The sequence below is a fragment of the Mesoplodon densirostris genome, chromosome 17, assembly GCF_025265405.1.
Source record: "Mesoplodon densirostris isolate mMesDen1 chromosome 17, mMesDen1 primary haplotype, whole genome shotgun sequence".
In the NCBI taxonomy this organism is placed as follows: Eukaryota; Metazoa; Chordata; class Mammalia; order Artiodactyla; family Ziphiidae; genus Mesoplodon; species Mesoplodon densirostris.
Window position 1 is genome coordinate 63,370,010 of NC_082677.1, and position 23,079 is coordinate 63,393,088.

The 23,079-nt window shown below is 44.7% G+C and overlaps 1 protein-coding gene across 5 annotated transcripts in view; it reads right to left on the reverse strand.

Moving 5' to 3' along the window:
- Nucleotides 1–23,079, reverse strand: part of ABCC4 (ATP binding cassette subfamily C member 4) — a 216,277-nt gene that overhangs the window by 155,821 nt on the left and 37,377 nt on the right. For 3 of the 5 annotated variants that reach the window (XM_060079791.1, XM_060079790.1, XM_060079792.1), the window contains 3 exons: nt 22,017–22,127; nt 21,350–21,470; nt 2,513–2,737 (listed from right to left, as the gene is read on the reverse strand). In XM_060079791.1, coding sequence (XP_059935774.1) covers nt 2,513–2,737; nt 21,350–21,470; nt 22,017–22,127 — 457 coding nt within the window. The remainder of the gene's footprint in view (nt 1–2,512; nt 2,738–21,349; nt 21,471–22,016; nt 22,128–23,079) is intronic. The other 2 variants (XM_060079793.1, XM_060079794.1) reach the window with 1 other exon arrangement.

The following is a 23,079-nucleotide window of genomic DNA, read 5'->3' on the forward strand; positions in this document are numbered from 1 at the left end:
GGGGTGGGGAGTTAGTGTTTAATGGGTGCAGAGGTTCGGTTTGGGAAGATGAAAAAGTCCTGGAGACGAATAGCGATGATGGCTGCACAACAATGTGAATGTGCCTAATGTCACTAAACAGTGCACTTAAAAAGAGTTAAAATGGACAATTTGATGTTGTGTATATTTTACTACAATTTTTTTAAAAAGCAGTGATCAAAAGTAATTTTACCAAAGCAGTTGAAAGGTAGATAAAAGACAAGTCATCCTTATATATGATACATCCCACAAGATCATTCAAAGTTACAACTGTGACTTAGCGACCATTCCATTTCTAACACCCAAACTGATTTCTCCCCAGGACCAGGGATTAGTGGTGGGGAGGGGGTCGGGTTGGTTGGGGGGAGGCGTAAGCATAAACCCCAAAGATCAGAGGGGCTTTTCAGAGCTGCTCTGCAGCACCAGCTTTTCCCCTAAGGAACTAGCCCACCTGTAACCTGCTAAGAAGTGTCATATTTCTACTCCTGAAAAGGATCCTAGATGTAAGGCTGTGCATGAGGAAACTGGTCTTTCCCACGTTTCTGGAATTTCAGGTCACGTCTATGGTATAATCCCAACAATAGCTGACTTCGTAAAGAACAATTCTCTTACCCTAATCGAGCCAGCAAATTAATGGCTTTGGGACATGTTTACATTCATCTAAGCAAATGTGCCAGATTATATCAGATTTCCCAAAGGCACAACGTTTCCAAGTGTTAGTGGGAAGAGGAAGAAAAACAGGTGGACGGACAATGGCTCACCTGTGCAGCAAAGAGCGGTCTGCTTGACTGAACCATCAGACCTAATGAAAGGTTTTCACAGTGCACTTCTGGTGAAATTTCCTATTTATTTATGGGAGCTAAGCATGATCTGGAAAGACAAGCATCTAGCTAATTTGTGGGAATCTGAGTATCCATCTCCTAAATAGTAGAAGGTGCCACGGAATAACAAAGATGATGATGAATGACAAGGAAGACCCCCTGACTAGAGTGTACGGGCACCACTGCCATTTCCATGTCACCCAGGAGGAAACCGGCTCAGATGCTGTAGCCAAACACAGACAGTGAGATGCCAGGTCCCTGGGTTCACAGACCCCCGAGATTCACAAGACTCTGCTCAAGAAAAGATGATGACACATCTTCCATTTTGCCAAGAAAAGTACTCCCAAGAAACAGAAGGTCGAAATAAGTAGCAACTAGGTAAAAGAAGTGAACATTTTTAATTGTTTGGTTTTGGCTTTCAAGGACGATTTTAATTATTTTTTAATAAAAATTGTATACATTTAAGGTGTATAACATGTTGCTTTGATATAAATATACAGTGAGAAATAATTACTGTAGTAAAACCACTTAACATGTCCATTATGTACTTGTCCTTTGTGTGTGTATCTGCTATGTCAGTAAATTTCAAGTACACAATACAGTCAAACGAAAATTCTTAAAAAAGTAAATAGGTAAAAGAGATATCCAGGATAAAGTTTATGAAGAACCCTTCAGCTCTTGACACTGGTGTATCTGTGGCAATTCCTTTGTAAAAACACCTGAAATCCTTACTCCTTTTATACTAGTTAAGACCAGGGTAATCTATGGAATAATTCTATGGGCATTTCTCAATACAAAAGCACTGAAAACATCAAACCAGGTCTTATTAAAACTGCTATAATACATACTAAAGAAAAAAGGGAAATGTAGTAAGAAAAAGACTTTGAATGAATGGTAACAAATTCTCCCCAAAATTACTAAAAACAATGAAAATTTTCAAGTTTTATCCCAAACACCTATTTTCTTTAATAATGTTATGAACAATCACAACTCTACAACACAATGAGTGAGTCTATATGTAGCATGGACTCCATTTACATTTTTCTTTAGTTAACATAATTATAATGAATATGATTAGACGGGTCACTTAAAAATACAAACATTCCCTTTCTCAAATACATTCTTTTCTCCTAGATTTAATTTTATAGATCCAATCACTGAAGCTTACTATTAAATACAACTCTGTGTTAATAAAGGTTTTCATGAACAACAACTGAGTCTCCATAAATACCACTATGAGATTTAGGCATGAAAACAATAAAAATCAACTAGATAACTCTGATGCTTATAGACTTCATTACAAATTTACTACATATGATGCAGTGGACTGTGAATGAAAGTTATCAAAAGCAGCCCTGACCAGATCTCAACAGAAATCTCTTCATTATATTTTTGTAAGGTTTGCTTACACAACAAAATTGGCTTGATGCAAATAGCAAGCCTCTGTAGTATGGTGTAAATGAGTACAGTCATTAAAAAAAATTTTTTTCCCCGGGTACAATGTGTTTTTCTTACTTTTTTGCTGAAGTATACTTGATGTGCAATATTATGTAAGTTACACGTGTACGATGTAGTGTTTCACAGTTCTTACTAGTTATAAAATTTTTACTTTACAGAACACTTTCCCAAATACTTCAGGAAAGGTACACACTTTGGTTCCGAATGACACTTACCTTGCGGTAAATCATATGGCACATGGCTACTCTTAACCTCATCCCCGCACACTGCACATGATAGAAGTATAAGTGGTGCAGAATGGCCAAAACGAGCGTGCAGGCACTCAGCACTCCGGCATAGCCGTAGGCTTCGTACAAAGCAGCAGAATCAGTGGGATTGTAGTTTTCAAAATAACCAATAATTTTCCCCAAAATTATGGGCTGAACTACTCTGGTGCTTTCCTAAAAGGAAAGAAAAAAAGCCGTAATTAGAAATACAAGCCAAACCAGTTTTTCGTAACACAAGCTTTACTTTTATTATTACTTGTTAAAAAGGCAATTTGACAAAATGCAACATTCATGGTTAACCTAAGAGAAAAATCCACATATCCACTATCTTCTATAACACAAGCAGACAACAGTTTTAACCTTAAGCAAAAATTTTACAAAGACAATAAAGCCTTAGTACATTGCGCTTCGTACACTGTGGATGCTCAATAACTATTACAACCGGTGCTTTAGAAAGCATTTGGCAAACTACCAAGTAAGTCTTAGCCGAAGATAAGCTGAAGAAGGGTAAGAAATCTGCTTCCCTATGCACAAGCCCTGCTGGCAGCCTGCCCCGGCCCCCTGTACTCTCAACGTCCCAGCCCAGCAGAAAGTCAAGATGGTTCATGTAGAGGAGACATGCTCTTGCAATCATCTTCTGTTTTAAGAGCCTTTATGAAATGAGACACTGGCATAAACACCTCCACTCTTTCCCAACCCAGACTCCACACGTCCAAAGATCCAGAGAATGGAGCCCAGCTTCTGCGGGAGCGTCACAAAGAAACAAAGCTTGGGAGGTTCGCAGGCTCTCAGCCCCAGGGGGCGCTGTGTGAATACGTCTCTACCCACTAGAAGCTGGGATGTTCCGTGGAGTCAAAAATTAAACAGGACAGCAGCCAAGCTAAAAAATGATGTCATCCATGGTTCTCCATCCGCCATACACTGCAGCTGCTGGTCTGGAAGAAATGTTACCAATCATCTGTTCCCCAAGGCAAAAATTAAAATCCTAAACCAATGAGTTCGGAGGCATTGATGCTTACCTCCTGAGAAAGACTTAGTGAAAGCCATTTTCTTTCCCAAAACTAAAGGCACAACAGCAACACTTGCCCACCCTGCCAAATGGCCGCTCCACCCCATAACCTACTTCCTCCCTCTCCTCACCCCTCCAAAGTTACCCTTCTCCCCTGTCAAGGAAAACCAAACACTCAACACAAATCCAAGTCACCAAAAGTAAACAACTCCGCCCTCCACATCCTTTCCTCCACAGACTTCTCAAAAGACAAAGTGCCAGAAGTTTGGAAATCTTTCTGGAACTCGGCCTTTCCTTTTAGGCCATCCCTCCTTACTGACACGTACACGGTAAACAAATGACAGGTTGAATTTGATAGTTCTCTTCTGTCTGAAGCTGAAGAACCCACACACAAGGGGAAGGGATGGAGAATCCAAAACTCCAAACGCGAAACAAAACTAACATGCATTTTGTGCTCAACCAACTAGTACCCAATCAGGATATTCACAGAAAGCTGCGCCCGTCCCTCAAATCGGTGTGACGTCAAACCCCAACCCTCCGGTCTTGCTCTACACACGTGTTCACAGGCTGCACCAACTGCCTCGCCTTCCATGAGGTCACGGAACGTGTCATCTACTACAAGTAACACTGTTTAGTTGAACAATCATGATGAGTAAGGTCAGCAGATCAGAACAAGATAATCAGTTCTCAAGGACACAAGGGCTCACCGTTACATTTTCAGCACGCCCCTTCATTCACTCCTAGAGGCATTAAGAGCTCATGGAAGAGCCCCTCATACAGTAGATGGAAAAACACAGTTTAGAATTTACTGAGATGGAAATCTGGAGGTTTACACAGAGAAGCAAGAAGGTCAAACTGTGCACACGGGCAGTCCCAGCCCGCGTACGGCCAAGGGCAGCCCAGTGCTGCAACCTACAAACCTGGGGCTCCCCACCAGAAGCCCAGTGGTAACACTTGCCGTCCCAAACTTTCCAAAAACTTATAATTATCTTTGGGAATCACTGTTCCCTGTTACTCAATTCTCCGTTTGAGCCTAACATCGGAAACCCACCAAAGAGAATACCAACAGATGCAACAAATTCAGCAAAAAAGAGTACAAAATAAAGGCAGGTCACTACTGCCTAAGCATCATGATTTTTTCACTGAGACCGACTTTAACAACTCAGTTGAGCAAACAGTCTCATTAAGGAGTAATGCCAGGGGCTTCCCTGGTGGTCCAGTGGTAAAGAATCCGCCTTACACTGAAGGGGACACAGGTTCAATCCCTGGTCAGGGAACTAAGATCCCACATGCCGTGGGGCAACTAAGCCCACGTGCCACAACTACTGAGCTCGTGCACCTCAACTAGAGGCCGTGTGCTCTGGAACCTGCACGCCACGACTACAAAGCCCACGCACCCTGGAGCCTGTGCTCCACAACTAGAGGAAACCCGTACGCCACAACTAGAGAGAAGCCCACACACCACAACGAAGATCCCATGTGCCGCAACTAAGACCCGATGCAGCAAAAAAATTAAATGAAATAAATAAATAAATAAATAAATAAATCTTTAAAAAAATAAAAAGAGTAATGCCAGTCCATGGCCCAAAGCTTCCAAACTGCCGTCTGTTCCTGAGCCTAACCCTCAACTAGTGAGAAATAAAACAACTGAAAAAATATTCATTATCAAACCTGAAACTAACCAAATGAAAACTTTCTGGATAAACAGGAACAAGGTCAAAAATTGCTCCAATAAACCCTTCATCTTTGGCACCAACTTATGACCCAGTGAATATTCTTTCCACAAACCAACTGAGAATATACTTCTTATTCCTTCACAAGAATTCTTCACAACTGCAAAACCATAAAGGATTTTTAAAACAACCCAATATAACACGACAAAGCCCCATTGTTCGACGTTTCACAAGAGTCTCTCAGGGAAATATTTCTGGGGGGAGTCCTTCGTATTCAGCCTCCTGAAAGCACCTCACATTTAACCCCACCTCTTACTTCTTAGGGGTATTTCTTACACAGTTGATGGTAGAACTTCCCCAGTAGGTACAGTTTCTCCTCCATGTTTCCCCATGTTCTTTCTTTCTCTTTCTTCCTTCCTTCCTTCTTCTTTCTTTCTTTCTTTACTTACTTGCTTACTTATTTATTTATTTATTTTATTCAGCTGCACTGGGTCTTAGCTGTGGCATGAGGGATCTAGTTCCCTGACCAGGGATCGAACCCGGGCCCCCCGCACTGGGGGCATGGAGTCTTAACCACTGGACCAGCAGAGAAGACCCTCCCCCATGTACTTTAAATATTTCTTGCCCAACTCCGTCATCTCTGAGTCATGAAGGGAAAAAAATAATACAGGAAATAGAAACCATCTAACACACAAAGAAACAAATGAGTGACCTTGTGGGAAAATGAATAGGCAGTTAATTTTTAGAAACTGGGGAAGAAGTGACAAAGTTAGAGTTGAGAAAGATACAGAGGCTAAGGAGGAAAAGCAGTGGGTATGGAGAAATAATAACCGTCAGGATTCTACATCCGTCTTCACTCCTCTTTTCCACAGTGGTCTTCATCGTGACTGCATCACCTCGAGGAGTTAAGAGCACTCACAGGCCTGAGGCCCAGCCTCCAGGAACTGGTTTAGGTTCAACAGATTAGGGATGGAGCCTTAAATTCCCTCTCCCTGGAAGATTCTGGATGCAGAAACTAACCTCATGTAAACATCTGCTATTTTCCTCTCCTGCATCATCATGGCATCTGAGTCTGGAAGGGCCTACAGACCTGCTCTGAATGACTTACAAGTACCACAAAGGGTTTTAATCAGAATTCCATGAGACATATCGTACGTCCAAGAAAAACGTATATGAACAAAAGTCCTGAGGTTCCAGCTAAACGGGGGGAGGGGGGAGCCTTATGAGAGGTTACTAGGAAAAGCAGAGTAAACAAGTTAAGAAAGGTAGAGAGGACTTCCGGGTAAGATGGCGGAAGAGTAAGACGCGGAGATCACCTTCCTCCCCACGGATACACCAGAAATACAGCTACACGTGCAACAACTCCTACAGAACACCTACTGAACGCTGGCAGAAGACCCCAGACCTCCCAAAAGGCAACAAACTCCCCACATACCTGGGTAGGGCAAACCGGAGAGATTCCTGCACAGAGGAGTGGTGCCGAGCGGCACTCACCAGCCCGAGAGGCTTGTCTGCTCCCCCGCCGGGGCGGGCGGCGCTGGAGCTGAGGCTCGGGCTTCGGTCAGAGCGCAGGGAGAGGACTGGGGCTGGGGGCGAAAACTCAGCCTGAAGGGGGCTAATGTGCCACAGCTAGCCGGGAGGGAGTCCGGGAAAACTCTGGAGCTGCCGAAGAGGCAGGAGACTTTTTCTTCCCTCTTGGTTTCCTGGTGCGCGAGGAGAGGGGATTAAGAGCGCCGCGTAAAGGAGCTCCAGAGACAGGCGCGAGTCGCGGCTGAAAGCGCGGAGCCCAGAGACGGGCGTGGGACGCTGGGGCTGCTGCTGCCGCCGCCAAGAAGCCTGTGTGCGAGCGCAGGTCACTGTCCACACCGCCCTTCCGGGAGCCTCTGCAGCCTGCCACTGCCGGGGTCCCGGGATCCAGGGGCGGCTTCCCTGGGAGAACGCATGGCGCGCCTCGGGCTGGTGCAACATCACGCCGACCTCTGCCGCTGCAGGCTCGCCCCGCACTCCGTGCCCCTCCCTCCCGCCCGGCGTGAGTGAGCCAGAGTCCCCAGAGAGGCTGCTCCTTTAACCCTGTCCTGTCTGAGCGAAGAACAGACGCCCTCCGGCGACCTACACGCAGAGGCGGGTCCAAATCCAAAGCTGAGACCCAGGAGCTGTGAGAACAAAGAAGAGAAAGGGAAACCTCTCCCAGCAGCCTCAGAAGCAGCGGATTAAAGCTCCACAATCAACTTGATGTACCCTGCATCTGTGGAATACATGAATAGACAGCAAATCATCCCAAATTGAGGAGCCAGGAGTCAGTGCTGTGCCTCTGAGGTGGGAGAGCCAACTTCAGGACAGTGGGGGCCTCCCTGGTGGCGCAGTGGTTAAGAGTCCGCCTGCCGATGCAGGGGATACGGGTTCGTGCCCCGGTCTGGGAGGATCCCATATGCCGCGCCTGTGCTCCGCGACGGGAGAGGCCACAACAGTGAGAGGCCCGCATACCGCAAAAAAGAAAAAAAAAAAAAAAAAAGGACAGTGGTACACAAGAGACCTCCCAGCTCCACATAATATCAAACGGCGAAAATCTTCCAGAGATCTCCATCTCAACACCAGCACCCAGCTTCACTCAACGACCAGCAAGCTACAGTGCTGGACACCCTATGCCAAACAACTAGCAAGACAGGAACACAACGCCACCCATTAGCAGAGAGGTGGCCTAAAATCATAAAAAGTCCGCAGACACCCCAAAACACACCACCAGACGTGGACCTGCCCACCAGAAAGACAAGATCCAGCCTCATCCACCAGAACACAGGCAGTAGTCCCCTCCACCAAGAAGCCTACACAACCCACTAAACCAACCTTAGCCACTGGGGACAGACACCAAAAACAACGGGAACTACGAACCTGCAGCCTGCAAAAAGGAGACCCCAAACACAGTAACATAAGCAAAATGAGAAGACAGAAAAACACACAGCAGGAGAAGGAGCAAGATAAAAACCCACCAGACCTAACAAATGAAGAGGTAATAGGCAGTCTACCTGAAAAAGAATTCAGAATAATGATGGTAAACATGATCCAAAATCTTGGAAATAGAATAGACAAAATGCAAGAAACAGTTAACAAGGACCTAGAAGAACTAAAGATGAATCAAGCATCGATTAAAAACACAATAAATGAAATAAAAAATACTCTAGATGGGATCAATAGCAGAATAACTGAGGCAGAAGAACGGATAAGTGAGGTGGAAGATAAAATAGTGGAAATAACTGCTGCACAGCAAAATAAAGAAAAAAGAATGAAAAGAACAGAGGACAGTCTCAGAGACCTCTGGGACAACATTAAACGCACCAACATTCGAATTATAGGGGTTCCAGAAGAAGAAGAGAAAAAGAAAGGGACTGAGAAAATATTTGAAGAGATTATAGTTGAAAACTTCCCTAATATGGGAAAGGAAATAGTTAATCAAGTCCAGGAGGCACAGAGAGTCCCATACAGAATAAATCCAAAGAGAAATACACCAAGACACATATTAATCAAACTGTCAAAAATTAAACACAAAGAAATCATATTAAAAGCAGCAAGGCAAAAACAACAAATAACACACAAGGGAATCCCCATCAGGATAACAGCTGATCTCTCAGCAGAAACTCTACAAGCCAGAAGGGAGTGGCAGGACATAATTAAAGTGATGAAGGAGAAAAACCTGCAACCAAGATTACTCTACCCAGCAAGGATCTCATTCAGATTTGATGGAGAAATTAAAACGTTTACAGACAAACAAAAGCTGAGAGAGTTCAGCACCACCAAACCAGCTTTACAACAAATGCTAAAGGAACTTCTCTAGGCAAGAAAAACAACAGAAGGAAAAGACCTACAATAACGAACCCAAAACAATTAAGAAAATGGGAATAGGAACATACATATCAATAATTACCTTAAATGTAAATGGACTAAATGCTCCCACCAAAAGATACGGACTGGCTGAATGGATACAAAAACAAGACCCATATATATGCTGTCTACAAGAGACCCACTTCAGACCTAGAGACACATACAGACTGAAAGTAAGGGGATGGAAAAAGATATTCCATGCAAATGGAAACCAAAAGAAAGCTGGAGTAGCAATTCTCATATCAGACAAAATAGACTTTAAAATAAAGACTACTAGAAGAGACAAAGAAGGACACTACATAATGATCAAGGGATCGATCCAAGAAGAAGATATAACAATTGTAAATATTTATGCACCAAACATAGGAGCACCTCAATACATAAGGCAAATACGAACAGCCATAAAAGGAGAAATCGACAGTAACATAATCATAGTAGGGGACTTTAACACCCCACTTTCACCAATGGACAGATCATCCAAAATGAAAATAAATAAGGAAACACAAGCTTTAAATGATACATTAAACAAGATGGACTTAATTGATATTTATAGGACATTCCATCCAAAAACAACAGAATACACATTTTTCTCAAGTGCTCATGGAACATTCTCCAGGATAGATCATATCTTGGGTCACAAATCAAGGCTTGGTAAATTTAAGAAAACTGAAATTGTATCAAGTATCTTTTCTGACCACAATGCTATGAGACTAGACATCAATTACAGGAAAAGAGCTGTAAAACATACAAACACATGGAGGCTAAACAATACACTACTTAATAACGAAGTGATCACTGAAGAAATCAAAGAGGAAATTTAAAAATACCTAGAAACAAATGACAATGGAGACACGACGACCCAAAACCTATGGGATGCAGCAAAAGCAGTTCTAAGAGGGAAGTTTATGGCAATACAATCCCACCTTAAGAAACAGGAAACATCTCGAATAAACAACCTAACCTTGCACCTAAAGCAATTAGAGAAAGAAGAACAAAAACATCCCAAAGTTAGCAGAAGGAAAGAAATCATAAAAATCAGATCAGAAATAAATGAAAAAGAAATGAAGGAAACGATAGCAAAGATCAATAAAACTAAAAGCTGGTTCTTTGAGAAGATAAACAAAATTGATAAACCATTAGCCAGACTCATCAAGAAAAAAAGGGAGAAGACTCAAATCAATAGAATTAGAAATGAAAAAGGAGAAGTAACAACTGACACTGCAGAAATACAAAGGATCATGAGAGATTACTATAAGCAACTCTATGCCAATAAAATGGACAACCTGGAAGAAATGGACAAATTCTTAGAAATGCACAACCTGCCAAGACTGAATCAGGAAGAAATAGAAAATATGGATAGACCAATCACAAGCACTGAAATTGAAACTGTGATTAAAAATCTTCCAACAAACAAAAGCCCAGGACCAGATGGCTTCACAGGCGAATTCTATCAAGCATTTAGAGAAGAGCTAACACCTATCCTTCTCAAATTCTTCCAAAATATAGCAGAGGGAGGAACACTCCCAAACTCATTCTACGAGGCCACCATCACCTTGATACCAAAACCAGACAAGGATGTCACAAAGAAAGAAAACTACAGGCCAATATCACTGATGAACATAGATGCAAAAATCCTCAACAAAATACTAGCAAACAGAATCCAACAGCACATTAAAAGGATCATACACCATGATCAAGTGGGGTTTATTCCAGGAATGCAAGGATTCTTCAATATACGCAAATCAATCAACGTGATACACCATATTAACAAATTGAAGGAGAAAAACCATATGATCATCTCAATAGATGCAGAGAAAGCTTTCGACAAAATTCAACACCCATTTATGATAAAAACCCTCCAGAAAGTAGGCATAGAGGGAACTTTCCTCAACATAATAAAGGCCATATATGACAAACCCACAGCCAGCATCGTCCTCAATGGTGAAAAACTGAAACCATTTCCACTAAGATCAGGAACAAGACAAGGTTGCCCACTCTCACCACTCTTATTCAACATAGTTTTGGAAGTTTTAGCCACAGCAATCAGAGAAGAAAAGGAAATAAAAGGAATCCAAATCGGAAACGAAGAAGTAAAGCTGTCACTCTTTGCAGATGACATGATACTATACATAGAGAATCCTAAAGATGCTACCAGAAAACTACTAGAGCTAATCAATGAATTTGGTAAAGTTGCAGGATACAAAATTAATGCACAGAAATCTCTGGCATTCCTATATACTAATGATGAAAAATCTGAAAGTGAAATCAAGGAAACACTCCCATTTACCATTGCAACAAAAAGAATAAAATATCTAGGAATAAACCTACCTAAGGAGACAAAAGACCTGTATGCAGAAAATTATAAGACACTGATGAAAGAAATTAAAGATGATACAAATAGATGGAGAGATGTACCATGTTCTTGGATTGGAAGAATCAACATTGTGAAAATGACTCTACTACCCAAAGCAATCTACAGATTCAATGCAATCCCTATCAAACTACCACTGGCATTTTTCACAGAACTAGAACAAAAAATTTCAAAATTTGTATGGAAACACAAAAGACCCTGAATAGCCAAAGCAATCTTGAGAACGAAAAATGGAGCTGGAGGAATCAGGCTCCCTGACTTCAGACTATACTACAAAGCTACAGTAATCAAGACAGTATGGTACTGGCACAAAAACAGAAAGATAGATCAATGGAACAGGATAGAAAGCCCAGAGATAAACCCACGGACATATGGTCACCTTATCTTTGATAAAGGAGGCAGGAATGTACAGTGGAGAAAGGACAGTCTCTTCAATAAGTGGTGCTGGGAAAACTGGACAGGGACATGTAAAAGTATGAGATTAGATCATTCCCTAACACCATACACAAAAATAAGCTCAAAATGGATTAAAGACCTAAATGTAAGGCCAGACACTATCAAACTCCTAGAGGAAAACATAGGCAGAACACTCTATGACATAAATCACAGCAAGATCCTTTTTGACCCACCTCCTAGAGAAATGGAAATAAAGACAAAAATAAACACATGGGACCTAATGAAACTTAAAAGCTTTTGCACAGCAAAGGAAACCATAAACAAGACGAAAAGACAACCCTCAGAATGGGAGAAAATATTTGCAAATGAAGCAACTGACAAAGGATTAATCTCCAAAATTTATAAACAGCTCATGCAGCTCAATAACAAAAAAACAAACAACCCAATCCAAAAATGGGCAGAAGACCTAAATAGACATTTCTCCACAGAAGATATACAGACTGCCAACAAACACATGAAAGGATGCTCAACATCTTTACTCATTAGAGAAATGCAAATCAAAACTACAATGAGATATCATCTCACACCAGTCAGAATGGCCATCATCAAAAAAATCTAGAAACAATAAATGCTGGAGAGGGTGTGGAAAAAAGGGAACACTCTTGCACTGCTGGTGGGAATGTGAATTGGTACAGCCACTATGGAGAACGGTATGGAGGTTCCTTAAAAAACTACAAATAGAACTACCATATGACCCAGCAATCCCACTACTGGGCATATACCCTGAGAAAACCATAATTCAAAAAGAGACATGTACCAAAATGTTCATAGCAGCCCTATTTACAATAGCCCAGAGATGGAAACAACCTAAGTGTCCATCATCGGATGAATGGGTAAAGAAGATGTGGCACATATATACAATGGAATATTACTCAGCCATAAAAAGAAATGAAATTGAGCTATTTGTAATGAGGTGGATGGACCTAGAGTCTGTCATACAGAGTGAAGTAAGTCAGAAAGAGAAAGACAAATACTGTATGCTGACACATATATATGGAATTTAAGAAAAAAAAATGTCATGAAGAACATAGGGGTAAGACAGGAATAAAGACACAGACCTACTAGAGCATGGACTTGAGGATATGGGGAGGGGGAAGGGTAAGCTGTGACAAAGTGAAAGAGCGGCATGGACATATATACACTACCAAACGTAAGGTAGATAGCTAGTGGGAAGCAGCCGCATAGCACAGGGAGATCAGCTCGGTTCTTTGTGACCGCCTGGAGGGGTGGGATAGGGAGGGTGGGAGGGAGACGCAAAAGGGAGGGGATATGGGAACATATGTGTATGTATAACTGATTAAATTTGTAAAAGAAAAAAAAAGAAAAAAAAAAAGAAAGGTAGAGTTGGATTCCTTATGCAATCCCAATCTTCATTGACAAGACTCTTTTGTGATTTAGAGCCAACCTTCTCTTCCAGGTACAGAGAAGGAGAAGCCCTTACAAATGGAGTTATCAATGTAAATGTCCCTGTGTCTATTTCTCAAAAAAAAGTCAGCTCAAAATAATCTTTACTCCAGAAAGTCATATTCTAGGGTGATGCATTCTGCTACCTTTCAACACTATTCTGTTTTTCTGTTTTTGAAACGTTCTTTAAAATCTTCAGCCGGGGGGAAAAAACCCAAAAAAACCAAAAAACCACACTGCAGGAAGCAGCTGAAAGAGGAGCACAGAGCTGTTATCAGAAAAAAAAGTTGTTCTCATAAAGTCTTGGCTCCGCGAGCCTGCACTGGAAGCTGTGGCAGGAGAGGAAGCCTCAGGACAGAATGCAAAGAACACTGGCCTAGGAATCAGAATGCTGCGCTTCAGAACCCAGGGCTGACACCTGCCAGTCACATGACCCCCTAAGCCCATCATGTGCCCTCCTGCACCTCCAGGGCCTTGTCTGTGGAAATACTTGCCTTGTCGACCTCAGAGGAATCCTGGGACAGCTAAATGCAACACAACAAACAGCTCAAAGTGCTCTGAAACCAGCGTAAAAACAAGTGTAAGCTATGATCACTTTATTATCCAGAAGTTCTGGGAAGAGACCTCTTCTATTCTGAATGGCAGAGGCTGGTTTCACAAAGGGCTTGGAAAACTCATTGCTTCTTACAGGCGATCATAGCAGAACAAGCACTCTTGAGGAGTCATTCACAAAAGCCAACTTTTCTGGAAAGTAATAAAAAGTTTCGGTTCTAAGCAGATTTTTAAAATTTGAACCATTATAAATGCAGTCTTGTCAAAATGAGTCACCTACTTGCCTGACTTCTTAAAAAACGACAGGTTGAGAAGGGTGGGGGGATGAGTGAAATACGTGAAGGAGATTAAAAGGTACAGTCTTACAGTTATAATATAAATAAGGCAAGAGAACGTAACGTAGAGCACAGGAAATATAGTCAATAATATTGGAAAACTTTCTATGGTGACAGAGGGTAACTAGACTTATGGGGGTGATCATTCTGTAATGTATAGAAATATTTAATCACTACGTTGTATACCTGAAACTAATATAATATTGTAAGTCAATCATGCTCCAATTTTTTAAAAACTTTTAATTGTTATAATAAAAACTTACATATGTTTAAAAAAAGGAAAGAAAATGGATTGAAAAGCATCACCCTCATTTATGACTCAAGGTCATCACTATGGGTATTACTGATATCTAATGGCTAATGTATACACTCAAGAAGCAGTAGGGTGCACACAGCGGGTCTGCTCTGCAGGTCCCCCATATCCTTTGCTCAATGCTCCCTCTACCTCTCCCTTGCTGTGTGGCCCTCAGTGGTTGCTCAGGGCCCACAGTATCTTTACCACCAGTAGCCACTCCTCAAGTCTTCTGGGTTGAGTGGAAGTGAGAGACACGTGGAAGGGTTGAGTGGAAGTGAGAGACACGTGGAAGAAAGTGTTGGGAAATAAATGCAAAGGCCAGTACAGCTCTCAGGGAACCAGAGGATTCTGCTTGCTTCCAATCCATCAGATGAGTTCCAAAGTAAGTTTAAACAAACATGTGCCTTCCTACAGGCTCCACCTGGACCAGAGACAATCAGCAAAAGTGGCCTTCAGAAAAAGGCCAAAGGAGGCCTTTCTAAGGGTAAGGTGGGGGACATTTCTAAGGGTCCCGGGAAGCCTACATAACCCCCCAGGCCACTCCTCCCCTCTCAGGGGAAGGGACTGGGCGAACCCACACTTGCTCTTTGAGGTCACCCCACTTATACACCAGCAAGCAGGCAGAGACCTCATCTCTCAGGGAGAAGGCCCCTGATGACCTGGGGAGGCAGCTTCTGTGTCTCCGGCCCAGGCAGAAGCTTCAGGCTCCTCCTCTCCAACCTGAGGGCACTGGGCAGGCAGAGACCTGTCCTCCCCACCTGCGGTCCCCGTGAAGGTACACACAGGAGCCAGGCGTGCTGGGAACTCACTGGTTGTTCTGTTCTAGTTAGGGGTGGCCTGCAAGCGACCCATGTTCAACATCAGTCTGGTACTTGTTTCTCCAAGCATTACAATCACTCCTCAATTATCAGAGGACAGAGGTTTTCATACTTCAAAATCCTAATCCCGAAAGCCTCGCCCTGGACTGGAATCACCTGCCTCTTCCCACTGGTGTTGTCGGTAGGGCCGGGGAGGCCCCACCTGCACTGTGGGTGGTCACAGCACACTCCATGGGAATCACGGATGATCCACGAGGCATTCTGTGCACCAGAGGAATTAAAAGAGGGCTGGAGGTCACAAAGGAAACATCTGCGTTTTAGAGAATCCTGGACGGAGTACTGAGTATACATCTTCCACTATCTAAAATACGAAAACCAGGGACTTCCCTGGTGGCGCAGTGGTTAAGACTCTGCGTTCCCCATGCAGGGGGCCCAGGTTCGATCTCTGGTCACGGAACTAGATCCCACATGCATGCCCCCAAAAAGAGTTTGCATGCCAGTGGTTAAGAATCCACCTGCCAGTGCAGGGGACTCGGGTTCAAGCCCTGGCCTGGGAAGATCCCCACAGGCCGCGGAGCAACTCAGCCCGTGCACCACAACTACTGAGCCTGCGCTCTACAGCCCGCGAGCCACAACTACTGAGTCCATGTGCCACAACTACTGAAGCCCACGCACCTAAAGGCTGTGCTCCGCAAGAAAAGCCATGACAATGAGAGGCCCCCGCTCTCCACAACTAGAGAAAGCCTGCATGCAGCAATGAAGACCCAATGCAACCATAAATAAATAAATAAATAAATAAATAAATTTGTTGGGCTGTGGGGGGAAGAGTTCGCATGCCACAACTAAGGAGCCCACCTGCCACAACCAAATACATACATAAATAAATATTTTTTAAATAAAATAAAATACAAAGACCAGCAAGCAGCATAGATGATCACAAAATGGGAAGCTGCTTCATAATATCAATTATTTAAGTAACATTTATTGCATCTAACTCAGTAGTTTTAATCACTGAGAACCCAAAACAGCACCTGAAAATGAGTTTTAAAATGTAACAGATCCTTATTAGGTTTGTCATAAGGAATGATTTTTAACTTCTCCAAAACAGCAGTATGTCAAAAGGCAAGTCTAGGAAAACAGGAGTATATGTGTTGGATTTCAGGCTTCTTTTGACTGCCAATAATATTCGATGTTTACTTCTCCTTGAGCTTTAATGGCCCTCAACTCCCTGAACTCCACTGCATCAGAACTAAGAGTTCTGCAAGGTATCATCCTAAGGACGCAAATTTAGAATGAGCACCGTACGCCAGTCACAACACTCACCTAGGGAACAGAGACCACTGTCTAGTTTCCTACTGTAAACCACCATGAGTTCTACCACTTCTTATCCTAACCAGTCCAGCTGGTCCTGCCCAGCTATCACCCTAAGACCTCAGGCCCGGGGCACACCTGTGTGTGGGAAAGTGTATTCAGACAACAGAACAGGAGAACTGCTCCAGACCCCAGTAACTGACCTGGGATTCTCATTCTAGCTGAGCAAATGCAACCTCATATTCCCAGGGATGCAAGTTCTCAGCGAGCTCTCAGCAAGCAACTGGGCACTCTTACTAAAAAACAACACGGAAGGGCTTCCCTGGTGGCGCAGTGGTTGAGAGTCCGCCTGCCGATGCAGGGGACGCGGGTTCGTGCCCCGGTCCGGGAAGATCTCACATGCCACAGAGCGGCTGGGCCCGTGAGCCATGGCCCCTAAGCCTGCGCATCCGGAGCCTGTGCTCTGCAGCAGGAGAGGCCACAACAGTGAGAGGCCCGCGTACCGCAAAAAAAAAAAAAAAAAAAAAAAAAAACCACGGAAGAGTCCACCTGTGCCCAGGTTATCAATGTCCCACCGTAGCCACCATCCAAGACCTACTACCTTCCCCCTGGTCCATCTCAGGGAGCCCATCTGGAATGGTTTCGTAAGAGGGTGGATGGATGTTTACAACGTGAGTCACCGAACAGTCACAACATCATCCACTTACAGCCGGTAACGAGTGGAAGGTGGTTTCCTAAAGGGCCTCTCCTGGTCCATGTAAATACAGCATGACACTGCGGCCAGTGTCAAAGCCCTAGTAACTTCTTCACCCGGGAGACGTGGTCACCTTGACTCTGCCCTCATTTACGTTCCCGTCTGGCTTCCTGCTCCAGGAAGTCCTTAGCATCCTATTTATTATCCTTAAACCAAGTTCAGGATGCATGAGCCTGAGACCACGAAAACAAAGCTCTCAAGACAAGCCCTCCTGACCCTGGACAAGCTCCGTCATTGAGACGGACATTCTCGTAAGTCAGAGCGTCCGAGATGGAACCTCAGTCCGTCCTTTATGCTTCGTGTGACCACAGGCACACTATGTAACTGCTGAGCGCTCAGTATCTCCTTCTCTAAAATGGGGGTAACATAATACCTATGACTTTGTTGACCCAGCCAAAGAAATACTACTAATATCACATATAAAGCGCTTACAGCAGTTCTGATACATAGTATTTTTCAAGAACTCAATATTTTTATTACCACAGTAATAGTACTGCAGTCACCAGCACCAGTGCTACCGAGTAGGAGCACCTGTTACTGCTACGAGTACTCCTAGTACTACTGCTGAGATGAGCCCGCACGTTTGCCAGGCCCTCTACTTCCCCCCTTTTCTGCCATGACGGCTCAACAACCAACCTCCTGAAAGAGGGGCCACTGCTCTACCAGTTGCACCTTATGCAGCCCCCAGGCCTGGTTTTCCTGGACCCCTAGCAGGAAGTATTACCGGGGCTGGACAACTTTGGAATCAAAGCTCCCAGCACCCCAGTGCGGCCGATTCCCTCTCAGGAAGAACCCCAGTTCCTGTGGCCTCTCCCTCTGTGTCTGCTTCTCCCATAAGCTGCCATAGCAAAGACCTGGAGCTCATATTAGGATGGGATCTATCTAAAGTTTAGTGACCCCACCCAAGGAACCAACAGTGCAGGACCAGCATGAAAAACCTGCAGCTCGGTTCAAACCCAGCCACATGGGCCACGTTTTGAGACCCGCATGCCTTCACCTTCTTCAGCATCTGGTACCAAAGAGAAACCAGAGAACCAGGGACAGCAGAGAAAGACCTGCTTCAGGATACGATCCAACACTAAACCCTGAGGCCGCTCATCTCTGCTCACCCCAAACCAGGCACCTGGCATGAGCTGCAGGCACACCCCGAAGCCCCAAGGTTTCCAGACAAGCAGAATTCATGAGCGCTTGCTCTGTGAGGTCAGGAAATCTTACACACACACAGTCCGCACCAGCTTGCCGCCTGTATTTCAAACAGAGACTCACTGTGACTATGCGGAAACACCATCATTGGGACAGCTGTACACAGGTCAAAGAAGGGCTGGAACAGACTGAGGGGCTCCTGCACCCTCTCCAACCCCTGAGGAAATTGCATGGGTTTGCATCTCCACCCTGCCCTGCACAGGCCACGGCAGTTATCTAGGTGGTCAGTGCTCTCTCAAAGATGGAACACAGCCCCATATGATGTCCCCACCCTCTGGCACAATGGCCAAGCCACCTTTGTGATCAACGAGAACTCAATCTCCCAGGACCATCCAGTCACCTGTGAGGTGACAGAATTCTCTGGTTTCTCCAGTTGTGTGGGGCAGACTTCACCTACCCAGCTGCCCACTGCCCGCAGTGCCCTTCAGGACAACAAAGCCTTTTAAACAAGAGCCACACAATGAAAAAATGGGTGGAAGACCTAAATAAACATTCCTCCAAAAAAGACATACAGATGGCCCACAAACACATTTTTAAATGCTCAACATCACTAATTATTACGGAAATACAAGTCAAAACTACAGTGAGATTTATCACCTCACACCAGTCAGAAAAGCCATCATCAAAAAACCTATAAACAATAAATGCTGGAGAGGGTGTGGAGAAAGGGAACCCTCTTGTACTGTTGGTGGGAATGTACATTGGTACAGTCACTATGGAGAACAGTATGGAGGTTCCTCAAAAAACTAAAAATAGGGCTTCCCTGGTGGTGCAGTGGTTGAGAGTCCGCCTGCCGAGGCAGGAGACACAGGTTCGTGCCCTGGTCTGGGAAGATCCCACATGCCACGGAGCGGCTAGGCCCATGAGCCATGGCCACTGAGCCTGCGCGTCTGGAGCCTGTGCTCCGCAACGGGAGAGGCCACAACAGTGAGAGGCCCGCATACCGCAAAAAAAAAAAAAACCTAAAAATAGAGCTACCATGTGACCCAGCAATCCCACTCCTGGGCATATACCCGCAGAAAACCATAATTACAAAAGATACATGCACCCCAATGTTCATTGCAGCACTATTCACAATAGCCAGGACATAGAAGCAACCTAAGTGTCCGTCGACAGATGAATGGGTAAAGAAGATGTGGCACATATATACATGGAATATTACTCAGCCATAGAAAGGAACGAAATTGTGCCATTTGCAGAGACGTGGAGAGACCAAGAGACTGTCATACAGAGTGAAGTAAGTCAGAAAGAGAAAAACAAATATCATATAATATTGCGTATATGTGGAATCTAGAAAAATGGTACAGATGAACTTACTTGCAAAGCAGAAATAGAGACACAACGTACAGAACAAACTTATGGACACCAAGGAGGGAATTGGGGGGTGGTGGAGGGGGCGGGGGAGGCAGGATAAATAGGGACCGACATATACACACTACTATGCAAAAAAGAGATAACTAATGAGAACCTACTGTACAGCACAGGAAACTCTACCTAAACGGGAATAAGGAAATCTAAAAAAGAGGAGATATACGTATACATTAACTGATTCACTTTGCTGTACAGCAGAAATAACACAGCATTGTAAAGAAACTATACTCCAACAAAAATTTAAAAAAAGAGCCACGCCGCCCACCTACAAACCACGTAGCCGACCCATCTCACCCCCAATAAAAACATATTTACGACAACTCGCCGCTTTCTCCACCTAAAACAACATAGCAGCTGCGTCTTCTATCCCTCCTGTTCACACACACTCACAGGCCGGCCCTGTCCCTACGGCAGCCCTAAGGCACCACAGAGAGCACGAGCCACCCAAGTGGATTTGCAGCAGACCTCCAGCAGGCTGCAACCAGAATAGGTAGGCTGACTGGCACTGTGCCCCCAGGGAGAACTGTCTCACTAGGGGATCTTAACCCAGAACCTTCTGGGTCATGGTGGTCACTGACCTCACAGCTTTCTGCCTTAGGTTTTCCCCTGCACATCCCCCTCCTACACCCTCTGCAAACGCCAGCTACCAAGACTCTGCTTTCAACCAGCAATCCACACCCACAGCCAGGGACAGAAACCAGAACGTGTGGTGCACAGAATTCGTGGTGAAGCTGGAGCTCCTCCCCGTGGGGGGGCTTTGGCACTCAGTGCCCGGCCCGCTGGAAAGGGCCAGCCCAGCGAAGGGTGTGCTCTTCCGAGCTCTGGGCAGCTCCAACCCAGATGCAGGGCCACGGGTTCTGTTCCGCTGGAAGGGGGAAGGTGAAGATACCTTCTTAGGAAAGCATTTATCAGATGTGACCTGGTCAAGTTAACAATTATTTGTTGAGCACCTGTAAAATGTCTTATGTTGTTGTGGGCTCAGGTCCAAGCTTACTTTCTCCAAACCACACGGCACATCTTCTTTGAGGTTGCAGAATTTTCTTTTGGTCAAGGATCACTTTCAACAGTTATACTGAGCCCCGAGAACACCCTAACATAATACGTCTTGCCTTTTCAGTGCCATCCCTCCACGACACTATGTTTTTAGTCAGCTAAAAGAAAAATAGTAAGCCCCTGGAGGTCTACTCCTGTTAAGGACCTGTCCGTTCTAAAGCTAAGTACAACCGCTGGGCTCCATGTTTCCTAGACGAGGTTTATCCTCGGACCTTAAACGACTGGCCTCTCCCCACCCGTCGCATCCATCTCATTGCTGAGCCACATACACCGAAAAGCAATGCGCTGTACGTAACAGCTTTTACCTCAATTAACGTAAAAATTCCCAAAACTAAATAGGATTTCCAGTAACACTTTATGATTGCTTTCGTTAAAGAAGGCTCCCGTGTATCTTTCTCGGCTCTCAAAACTTCTTGATCCCAGTACCTGCAATGAGAAACAAAGCCAGTAAAGAACAGTCCTGCCAGGGGAGGGGGCAGCGTGGAAGACAGGCCTTCCCTACAGGGCACTCTGTGGCTGTCCCATAAATACTGGTTGACTGCTTGCAGGGCTCCTGAAAGATGAGCGGTGCAGACCTTGAAGGACCAGAAAAACAGGCCCTGAGGGGAACAGTCACAGTCTTGGAAACAAGTTACTTCCAAGCTCTGCTGTATTCACAGCACCATGAGCAGCTCAAGAGGGCAGACAGCCTCCTCCAGGGACACCACCTCCGGGGACAGAGCTCAGCGTGCAGGGCCTTGGCTGCTGGCTCCCTCCCCTTCCACAAACGCACAGGAAACACGGGAAACACGGGTCCCCCCGGCCTCCAAAGTGGGCTAAGCCCGGGGTCAGCCTCAGGCGGGTGAGCGTGCAATGCCATGGGCGGGGAGGCTGCAGAAGAACCCAGAGGAAGGGAAAACCCGCTCCAAACCTCCAGCCACACGTAGAAGCCCTCACCCTCCCTTCCCCTTCCCCGCACTGCCTGCCACTTACCCCTGCAGCTCTTCTCCAAGGTGCTTGGAGCGATCTTCCGGAAGCACTGAGTACATGTCATCTTCTTCTAATCTGCGTTTGTGACCAATTTTAAACAAGGGGTTTAGCCACCTGTTAAAAATTAAAAGGAGAGTGACATATATCCGAACTACACATCTGTCTAATTAGAATCCCACATCGACGGCCTTTGTTTTTAAAAAAAAAAATTAAAAATTAATAAAAGAAGTCTACAGAAATAGGTCTACAGTTTAAATATATAAAGATATGGGGGAAGAAAGTTAGATGCGTGTTTACACACACACACACACACACACACACTCTCAAGCCTCCAGATCTCGGTGTTTTGTTTTTTTAACATACACAGTAATAATTTTTTTTATTCTTCTAATGAAAACTTTTAAGGTCAACTCTCAGCAGCTTTCAAATAACACAGTATTATTAACCACAGTCACTATGCTGGACATTACGTCTCCACGACTTATTTCTTTCATAACTGAAGTTTGTGCCTTTTGGTTCCCTTCACCCAGATCTCAGCTTTTTAATATCCTTCGTAAGAGGAACCAGCGCTCCTTGAAGCAATGGCTGATTCCAAGGCTGGTTCAGTGTGTGTCAGCACCTGACAATTAGCTTTTTTCATCATAAGTGCCTGCCTGACATGCACCCAGCCCTTGACCCCGACAAGGCAGAAGTGCAGGTACGAGCTCACCACGTGCGCGTGCTCTCCCTCCCTCCGTCTCCCTCTCTCTCTGGGGCTGTGTGACCCCAGGTGTGCCTTGTACCCTTCAGGACATGTGAGTGATAACCCTTGCCATTTCAGAACTCCCTCTTGGTTGTTGCTGAGACATGTCTCACAATCGTAAGAACCACAAGGGCTGGTCCAGCCACAACATGGGCCCCAAAAGAGGAAATTTCTGTGCGGGCTGCTGTAACTAGACCACGTCCAGGTGAGTAGAGCCCCAGGCATTCCCAGCAACAGCATCACTATCGACAAGCCAGGATCAACGGCAGAGAAAGTACAAGATGGGCCTGGACATCTTACACCATAAAATAAGGAAGCTCTAAA